At 34.0% G+C, this 10,937-nt stretch overlaps 2 protein-coding genes across 2 annotated transcripts; both read right to left on the bottom strand.

Moving 5' to 3' along the window:
- Window positions 1-41: 41 nt before the first annotated feature.
- Window positions 42-5,318, bottom strand: LOC123924191 (DExH-box ATP-dependent RNA helicase DExH18, mitochondrial-like). The gene is made up of 2 exons (XM_045976997.1): window positions 951-5,318; window positions 42-299 (listed from the first exon to the last, which is right to left on the bottom strand). Exon 1 carries the CDS (start codon window positions 3,412-3,414, stop codon window positions 997-999), a length of 2,418 nt encoding a protein of 805 aa, XP_045832953.1. The 5' UTR covers window positions 3,415-5,318; the 3' UTR covers window positions 42-299; window positions 951-996.
- On the bottom strand, window positions 4,074-4,898 carry LOC123922213. The gene has a single exon (XM_045974954.1). It carries the CDS (start codon window positions 4,896-4,898, stop codon window positions 4,074-4,076), a length of 825 nt encoding a protein of 274 aa, XP_045830910.1.
- Window positions 5,319-10,937: the final 5,619 nt, after the last annotated feature.

The following is a 10,937-nucleotide window of genomic DNA, read 5'->3' on the forward strand; positions in this document are numbered from 1 at the left end:
ATAAATAAACGACGTCAATGGCTAAATATAGGACCTGTTTGTTATATGTAAAAATAAAAGTAATATTCAGTTAAATTAATGATGTTATGGCAATATAATAATACCACTGCAAATGTTAACAAGAGTCTGCACCTTTTTGGACAAATATAATCAGATCGAAGAGTAAACATCACAAACTCAAACTCAAAACATTCCATGCATTCCTTCCTATATGATCCACATTCTTGGCTGCTAATAAACAACTTCATACTTGAGATAGAATAGGAACGGCTCCTCGAGGCAACACCGGAGGATCCAACCTAAGAAAGAGTGGTTAGCTAAAGTCTGATGTAATGACAACATAATAAGCAACGAAAAAGAGGTAAGGATCAGAAAGTGTATATCAGATTGATCAAAATATTAGGAGATAGAGAGATACAATTTTAAGTCACACTTTTGTTTCCCGACCATGTAATTTTTATGTTGTTTTTCGTCTTTACAAATATGCCATTATTTTCTTTTTGTCCTTGTTTTATTTGATCCGTTTACACTTGAGGCGCTAATTTAGTGATAAGAGCTTTAGTATTGCAGCCTCAATGTTACTCTCTTTGAATTTTCTCAGAGACGGTTCTAAAATGATTACTAACGTTACTTTAATTAATAAAGACTTACCTTTCACGATTTTATTCAAAATATTTAGCCCTGAAAATTTTATTATGTTGAAAATGATCCTTGTAATACACAGAAAATGATCCTTACGCTACATAAGAACTAAAATGAATATTTACAAATAATGCAGGGACCAATTTTTTTAATATGCAAACTTTGGCAGGAATAAAAGAAAACAACAATAACTACAAGAAAAAAAAGTGGTATATCTGCAATATAATCTCAAAGCATATTATTGTAATTAATCCTAGAGACACTTAATGGTCATATAAAGGAAGGGTAACAGTAAATTAGATAAATACCAAAATAAAGAAGCTATACGTCGAAAGGTACTTGTCATCATATAATTTAATAAGAGACTGTGGTCTTGAATAACCGATTCTTCTTTTCAGTTTCTAAAATATCACTTCTTGGTTCTGTTTGAGGCTCTTCACTTTTTGCAGCTTTTGGTTTCCTTATGTTCCTTGACTCAGGTTTCCAATTTGCTTTGCTGAGTGATTCACCAAGTAAGATAGCAATGTCTGAAGCCATGGCCTCAGCTTTCTTGGCATATGGAAATTTTTCCTCATCAAAGTGGTTTGATAACCATAAATATGAAGATAATATTTGATGCTTACTCTCAAGGTCTAGAAGTTCTGTATCATTCCGTGCCGAATATTTTGGAATGCCCATAGCTATGTTTACAGGAACCTTCTGACCAAACGCTGTAGCAAATTTGAGCAAGTGGTACATAGCTTTTGGGTCCCTAACATTAATAGGGGCAAAACAGAAGTTAAATCGGTCTTCTAAAGATAACCCTCGAATCCTCTCTAACATATTAGAGATTTTCTTTATGTGATCATGTCGACACAAGAAGTACGATCCGTCCAAACGGCAATTTTCACCGAATTTTTCTAAAAGTTGGCTGAATGTCATATTAGGAAGTTGTCCGGCAAACAATTCGACCTGCTCATAATAAGGAAAAAGGCCAACCCTCGTCACATGATCAAAGGGTTGTTTCAAACACTCGATCAAGTAATCCAAATCATCCAAATGCAAGGTAGTGGCGAGTCCATCAGGGTAAAGGCATCCTCTTCGACCAGCCCTCCCTGCAATTTGCTTAACCTGTGACGCTGGAACAGGAAGAATTTTATCACCATTGTACTTCGAAAGGCTATTAAAAATTACCCTTCGAATGTTAAGGTTCAGGCCCATCCCCACTGCATCACTAGCAACTAGAACGTCATATTCGTTATTTGGATCATTAAACAAATTAGCTTGTTGCCTACGAGTCTCCGGTGGCAAAGCTCCGTATATCACACAACATTTATGATTAGTGTGTTTCTCGATGGCTAATTTAACCTCAAATATCTCTCTCCTTGAGAATGCAACAACACAATCCCCAGACTTAATATTTTCAAGATTTCCAAGCAGGGTTTTTGCTTCAACCACCAACGGTTTGAACCTCTCATAATGCTTCTCATGCAACTCATCTCCTGTGTCTTGACAAACCTTTCGAACAATATCCAAAACACTGGGATCACCGCATACATGTATCTCATCGGCTTTCAACCCAAGGAGCGCTCTAGTCCAAGCATACCCTCTATATGGATCTGCCATCATCTGAATCTCATCAATAATAGCCACATCATACAATTCCTGAGTCGAAGCCATTTCCACAGTACACGCAACATGATTTGAAAACGGGATATAATTCTTCTCTTGACCAGTTAACAAACTACAATAAACACCCTTGGCATTAACCTTATCAAAAACTTCCATAGCCAACAATCTAAGTGGACTGCAATAAATACCCTTCTCCGCCTCCATAAATCTCTGCAAAGCATTATAAGTTTTACCACTATTGGTAGGCCCACAGTGATAAATTATCTTGCGTTTCATGGCCCTCGCAAAAGGAAACCAAGTGTGAGGTTTCCTGAGGTCTGCCGACTTAACCATTTCCCTAAACTTCTTGATCTCATCAATAAAATTCTCCAAACAAAACTCGACAAATACAGGAAACAAAAACCTCACAGCTTCATCACACGGTCCAAGCGAAATCAAGTACCTAGCAACATCTTCAGGACATTTTTGCCTGAAAAAGTTCTGAAACTTGTGTGCAGCAGTTGGATAAAACGACAAACCAATGTAAATAGCAAGTGCCTGATCAGATGCCCAACCTGATTTAGCAAAATAATGGAACACATCTTGCAACACTTCCACCTCAGCTCTAGTCAACCTTGCACCCCTTTCCACACTCTTAAGCTCACCATACAATTCAATAGGATCACGCGACACCACGTGCTTAAAATCAACCTCACTCTTCTTCTCTAATTCTCCATTATCCCTACCATTATCACTACTACTACTACTACTACTATTATTACATTCTACAGAATCAACAATCTCTGAATTGCATTCATCATTGCCATTATCTAAAACAAGCCTATTTTTAGATAAAGCATAAACATCATCACTAACCTCATTACCAAGTTCAAAATCAGCATTTTCACAAACAACCTTTTCGAGTACCGAATCCAAACCAGTTTCTTCACCACCCTCCTCGCCATCTGTTGAAAACGGTCTCATGGAAAGATTTCTACCACCATAAAGATTCAAACTTTGAGATAAATGAGGAACAAAACGAGGGTTCATCAAAAGGGTCGAAAATTGAGAATTTGAAAAAGAAATCAATGAGTGATTGATAAGAAGAGGTTTGAATATTGAAAAATATCTTGTTTTTCGTGTGCATAAGTAGAAAAGTAATGAAATTGGGCCTCTAGCCATTGAAATTTGAAGAAGAGGGGAAAAGCGTTTTTTCAAGTTCTTTCTTTACTCGAAACTTACCATCACTAAAAATGATATCCTAAAATTACATTCAAAAAATCTTTCAATTTCAGTCAAATAAGTTGGAGATACAGCGGCGGCGGAGGCGGAGGCGGCGACTGGGTGAGATACGGCGGCGGCGACGACATGGAAGGAAAATTGAAAGAGAGAAGAAGAACGAGGAATCGTGAAAAGAACAGGAATTTTAATTGTTTAATCTAATTTTGCTTCTTTTTTTTATGTGACCCGTTAATTTCTTTAATGTACACGTGTCACTCATCTGTTAAAAATATCGGAAAATTGGAGCTTGATATGGAGGATCACAGTTCGATCCATCACAATTGCGATCGGGAGGGGGTCAGAAAACTGCGACAATTAAAACTGTGTGTCACGCATCCCTCAAATACCGGAAAACTGTGACCCATCAAATCATCTATCCTCGGAAGTTGATACTTATTCTTAATTGTCACTTTGTTCAACTTGCGGTAATCAATACACAACCTCATACTTTCATCCTTCTTCTTGACTAACAACACTGGTGCTCCCCATGGTGAAACACTTGGTCTAATAAACTTCTTTTCCAACAAATCTTCAAGCTATTTCTTCAACTCTTCAAGCTCTTAAGCTGACATCCGATAAGGTGCCATAGATATTGGACTAGTACCTAGTGCTAAGTTGATAGTGAACTCCACTTCTCTTTCAGGTGGTAAATTTGAAACATCATCAGAAAATACATCCGCAAACTCACAGACAACAGGCAATTCGTTAACTTCATATTTTCCTTCTAACTTCAACGAAGCAAACATAACAAACAACTTTGCATGCTCCTTCAAAAATCTTACTACTTCTTCACTCTTCATAAGATTCGAACTCATATTCTCCTCCAGTCTCAGAAATGTTATCGTTTTCGCACAACAATTAATGTGAACATGATTATGCATCAACCAGTTCATACCAAAAATAACATCTATATTACTTAAGGGAATACAAACAAGATCCATTCCAAAATCTTTACCAAAAGCAGTCACAGGGCAATTAACACAAACTAACTTAGTAATCACAGAATCACTAGCAGGTGTCTCTATGGCCATGCATCCAGACATAATAGTAGTAGCAAGATTAAGACGTTTCACACAATTAAGAGATATAAAGGAATGTGTAGCTCTAGTATCTATAATAGCATTCAAAGGAGTATTGAGAATGAAACATGTACCTCTGATCAAGTTGTCATTCTCTCCCGCATCATCACCACTCAAAGCAAATACTTTACCACTCACCTTCTTTGGCTTCTTGCAAACGGTGCTAATGTGGCCTTCCTCACTGCAATTAAAGCAAACAATCAGATTCTTACACTCCTCGGATTTGTGTCCAAACCTTCCACACCTGTAGCACTTAAAACCTTCAGCCTTACACTCACCAATCTTATGTCCCACTATTCCACACATAAAGCATTTCACTTCTTTCTTACCACCATTTCCCTCGGCCTTCTTTTTCCCTTTATTATCATATGGTTTGCCACGGTCTTGTCATTTTCCTCTTTTATCCTTCATCATCTTATAATGAGCTGACTTAGCTTTTCCATCTTCATCACATATCTTACTTTTGTTCACAAGGGTCGCAAAATCCCTAATCTCAGAAAAACCAATCAGTTGTTTGATATCCGGCCTCAGACCACTCTCAAACTTGACACACTTGTCATATTCCGCCTCTATGGTGTTGTAACGAGGACAAAACCTGCTGAGCTCTTCAAATTTTACAGAATACTCGGCAACTGATAAATTCCCTTCCTTAAGTTCCATGAATTCGATAGCTTTTCGGTTCCTCACATATGCAGGAAAGTACTTCACCAAAAATTCTCTCTTGAAATTCTCCCTAAGTAATCACCACGGTGCCAGCTCCCATCCTCCAATAAGCATTCTTCCACCAATTGCCCGCTTCCTCATGCAGAACATAGGTTCCCAAGACCACCTTTTGTTCCTCATAACATTTCATAGCATTAAAGATTCTCTCAACTCCTTCAATCCAATTTTGAGCTCCTCAGGATCATGGCCTCCCTTGAAAATTGGTGGTTTGTTGTTCATAAACCTATGAAGTCTTAGTTCATCATCTTTCGCCCTCCGATTCTCTTATGCTTCTCTTTCTGCAGTCCGGTTGGCAGTATCCTGCGCAAAGGCATTGGCCATAGTAGCCAAGGCATTCGCCATCTTCCTCTTTGACATCTTCCTCTTTGTTCATGATAGTTTTTTCTCAAAAGCTAGTGTCAAAATTCAATCACAATAGTCATACATTCACTTATTTGATAGCATGTCAATTTTTGGGAGCAAGATTAAGTGCTGCTCTTGGCTTGAGGATTATGATTCATGAGGAATTTGGTATTAAAGTCACCACCATTCTTTGTCTTGTGAGTATGAAGGTGGAAAAACACAAGAAGGGGGGGTTGAATTGTGTTTTAGTATTTTAAAACTTTTTCGAGATAGCAGCGGATAAAACTAAAACATAAGGTAAGAGGATAGAGAGGAAAGAAGAACACACAAGAATTTATACTGGTTCCTCTCACAAATTGAGAGTAGTTTAGTCCTCTTGCACTTCCAAGAGAGTTCCACTAAAATAATCACCAAGATTACAACCACTTGCTCAAGTTAAAACTAACAAGAGACTTCCTACTCAAATGCTCAAGTTATCTAAATAAAAGACTTCTAATAAACACAAAGGTTTACAAATGAAAGTATAGAAATACACCTAAGACTTAAATAAACACAAGTATGATAAGTTACAAGTGTTTTAGCAACTATCAGAGTATAATAGATTCAGAGCTTCAGAGCTTATAAGTCTTTGTGCAAAGTTCTTTCAATTCGATTGTGTGCGCGTAGGTAAGTGTATGCAGAGATGCAATCCATCTTGTATACATACATATATATATATATATATATATATATATATATATATATATATATATATATATATATATATATATATATATATATATATATATATATATATATATATATATATATATATATATATATATATATATGAAAATGAAATATTGACGTTGCATTCGACAGTTGATGAAGATAAGATTGCCAGCTTGATCTGAGCTAAATTGTCTTGACATGAATTTTAATTATCATTCAATTCTGAACAAGAGTCTTGACAACTTTGGCTTGACGCAGAGAAACTTTCCTTTCTCAGCAAAGAAGACCAGACATATCACGTTACTTCCTTAAGACTAGGGATAATGTAAGAAAGCTATCTTGAACCATTTGTATAGTCGCTTTCGTCTTTCATAAACGTGTTGACTCAATGATTCAAACCAAATAACTCAATCTTCAAAAAGATGAGAGATCTTGTATAGAGGTTTGTCATCTTCTGAGCTTTCAACTTCTGAAGCTTACATCTTCTAAACGTTGGTATCCTTTGAGCCTTCAGAACTTCTGAATGGTCATCTTCTGGCATGTCTTCAGAGCTTATCTTCAAAATAATTCTGCATACTTAAAATCAAATTTTAGTATCTCCAATTGTACATTTAATACTTTGTTATCATCAAAACCTTTAATAGTGATTGGGGAATTTATAAATCTCAATTTTGTTCTGTAACGCCCTAAACTATTTACGCGTTATTTATCAAACTAAAATACCAATTTGGTGAAACTCCCAAACAACAACAACAACAACACATCAAGAACATATTTTTTTTCATATAAATTTCATCTCTAATCATGAATAAACACATAAAGAAGCATAATAAACACATTCCCATCAATTTCCACCCAAACCCTTATGAGATGGATGAGAGAAAGGGATGGAGAAAAGGATTTCCTCCTCTCTCAATGATTTCACCTCTAAACAGGGACGGAGCCACATGTATCACTCTGTGGGCATGTGCCTGCACAATTTTTAAAAAAATTTGTATATACTATATGCCAATCCCCACCCACCACAAGAATCATAGTATGTGAATAGTTAATATGTGAAATGTGCAATATGCATACTAGTTAAATTTATTAATACCGTTTATATATCTAATATATAAATTTTTAAATTATTAAAATTTAAAAGGCATACTAACTAGTGTTTTTGGAGCACTAGTTAAGAAACTAAAAAAAAATAAAAAATTATATTGAAAAAATAAATACCTTTTATACTTTTAAGAATTTGACTACACAATTTTTCTTAACTAGTAGAAGCACTAATTAACATTTTTCAAATATAAGCTTTAACTCTTTCGGTCTCATAGTACTATATGCATCATCTATCGAATGAGCTTAGAAAGTAAAAAGTTGCTTAAAATTGGAGGGAGTATTCTTGAAATTAAAAGAAACTTTTACCATTAAGTTGTTCTATTCCAATTTCTTTCTCATATATAACACATTAACAACCACTATATAACCTTCATTTTATCTCAAAAGAGTAGTAACTTTTTATTTTTGTTGAAGTGGCATTTTGAAATTTTATTTTTTTGTTTAACTCTATCGTCCCCATAACCTAAATTTTCTGGCTCCGTCAGTGCCTCTAAATCATGAAAACTAACCCCCATACCTTATCTCAAGTTGAAATTTTTGTTCTTTTTCTTGATTTTGTTCTATGCTTCTTAGACCTTCCCTTCTCTTCTTTCCTCTTCTACGTTCTTCTTGTTTTTGTTTTTGACCAAATGAATTTTTATTTCTATATTTTTTTTATATACTCAAGGTTACTATTTACTTTCTACACCCCCCTCTTTACTTATTTTCACTTAACAATTAAGTAATATAACTCAATAACATATTCTACTTAATAGCTATTTTAATTACTAACTTAGTCTAAGTTCTCAATTAAAATTCGATTATGATTATTAATCCCTCATAATAGAAATAAACACAATCAATTGTACAATTAAAATAATAGCATAATTAAATAATTACTAATACTCTAAAACGGATGTTAGATGTTCCAACAGAGTATTCTACCTCTGGTTTTTGCAAGGGCATGGTACTATTCTGCTTCTTTGATTCAAGCTTATATCCAGTCCAACTCGTATACTATTTTTGCTGCAATAGAGAAGTTATTGTGTACCAATCCTTCAAGCATCCTTGTTACATTGGACTTCATGGTTGCAAGGTTTAGATCTGGGTTACCACGTTCACAACTTAATCTAGTCGGTGGTAATACTACTATTCTTATTGGGCACTCTATGAGGGTAAAATAGATTTTTGAAATCCTTGATATTTGTTAAATAATTTCAAGATGTTATACACTGAAATCATTATTATTGTTAAATGATTTTAAATAATGATTATTACTGAAACCATAAGTATGGTTTAATGATTTTGATAGTATTTTATGTGAAACCACAATAATTGTCTAATGATTTTGTAATAAAACAAAAGACCAAATGTGATAAATATTTAAACCATTATTCACAAACTATAGTACACACTTATAACATAAAAACAATTAACAAAATGTGAATCAATCAATCAGTGACCACTTTTTTTGTAAAGCCTCATCATCTCTTTTGTTTCTTCCGTTGTAAAACGAATTTCTGCCTTTGTCTAGCTTTTTCAAAATCACTTTGAAACCAAAATAATTGTGGTTTAATGGTTTTGATAGTCTTGTATTGTATGTGAAACCAAAATAATTGTGTAATGGTTTCTAATAAAATAAAAGAACAATGAAATTATTATTAAGAATTGATATACTATTAAGAAACCATTTTCAATCACTAATCTCGAACTTGGCGATGAATGATGATTCCCATGATGTTGTGATGTGGCCGGCGATGGTGATGAGCTTTGTGATGGCGATGACTGATGATTTTCGGTGACGGTGATGATGATTTCTGTGATGGTGATGAAGGGTGAGTGGTTATGGTGCATAAGACATGATTATGCATGGTGATTTCGTGTTGTTGTTGGCGTTGGTTTGATTTTGGACAAAAAAGTGAATTAGAAATGATAACCGTTAGTTGCAATTAGTTTGGAGATGGACTTGGGGTATATGACGAAATGAGCTGGGGTGTACGAAGCAATTATGTTGGGGGTGTATTACATAATGAGCTGGGGTGTACGAAACAATTATGTTTGAGGGGTGTATGACGTAATGGGCTGGGGTGTACGAAGCAATTATGTTGGGGGTGTATGACGAAATGGTCTGGGGTGTACGAAGCAATTATGTTGGGATTTATGCATGGTGTAGGAAACAAATGAGTTGCGGTATAGGAAGCAAGCTTATGTACGGTGCATAAGTTTGAGTTATGCACCATTACAGACCCCTCAACTTTCATCAATTAAATCACCGTTTAAACGGTAAAACATATAAAGATATGAGTTTTATTTCTTAAAAATATCGTAAAACATTATTACAATTTCTGACAAGTTTTTGACACTATCTGCAATAAACTACCTATTTAAGTTATCCAGAAAAACACTTACTTGAACATAAACCCAAGAGAAAAATATTAGACATACATACATAAGCCAAATAAATTAAAAAGAAAATATTAAGTGATGTGACAATATTAATTTTACTTTAACTTTTTGTCTTTTATGAATATGTCTCTAAGTATTTTTCTTTTGGGTTTGTGCCCAAGTAAGTAAGTATTCCTCCAATATTAGCATTTGTCTTCTATTACAAAGTATTTCTGAAGTGACATGTATGAAACTGTACCGAAGGTGGAAGAGAATTTTACAGTATTTTTGGCATCAAGATCAGGCATTTGATGCACAATAGAATTAGAGATGAGAATAGGCAAGGGCATATGGCCTAGCCTACATAGATTCAGGTCAGACCCAAATTATTTCTTTAAATAGAACAGATCAAAACTTTTTTTTATAAGCCTATTTAGTTAAAAGATAATTTCTCTTCAGACCCTCGGTGTTTCTTTTTCACCCCTTGGATTTCTTTTTTGCCCTTCAATGAAAATTTCGATTTCTGTTTACCAAATTTTTTTTCCTTGAAAAAAAATTCTATTTCTGTTTATCTAATTTTTCCTGAATTTGAACTAGAAAAAACTCCAATTTCTGCAAACTGAATTTTTTTCAAGGGCAAAATTGAATTTTCGAGGGTAAAAAAGAATCATGGGACCTAAAGAGAAATTATCTAAATAAAAAGGTCAGACCACATGCCATTAAAAAAGACTTTAACACCTACTAGGCCGCATGCCATTAAGTTAATATGAATAATATTTTTACTATGAATATTATTTATATATTAAAATTTGTACTTTGATTAAATTATTAATCTATTAACTTTTTAAGTAGTTTAAATTTATTAATCTACATTAGTTTTTAACATATATAAATGTATTATTATAAACTAGAATTAAAATATGATGACATGTATAGTCAAATTCTCTAAAATATCAAGTTAAATATCTAAATGAATATTGGTTTATTAGTTCATAAGTATATTTAAAAATAAATATAATTATTAATTTAAATATGTTCATGTTAACTAAGTTTTTAAACAGACTAACAGACTACATCGAACTTTCAAAAAGTCATGCT

This window comes from Trifolium pratense, linkage group LG4 (genome assembly GCF_020283565.1).
Source record: "Trifolium pratense cultivar HEN17-A07 linkage group LG4, ARS_RC_1.1, whole genome shotgun sequence".
Classification (NCBI taxonomy): Eukaryota; Viridiplantae; Streptophyta; class Magnoliopsida; order Fabales; family Fabaceae; genus Trifolium; species Trifolium pratense.

Coding starts and splice junctions, on each gene's coding strand:
- LOC123924191 (XM_045976997.1), bottom strand. CDS start 3,414: ATGGCTAGAGGCCCAATTTCATTACTTTTCTACTTATGCACACGAAAA.
- LOC123922213 (XM_045974954.1), bottom strand. CDS start 4,898: ATGTGTGGAATAGTGGGACATAAGATTGGTGAGTGTAAGGCTGAAGGT.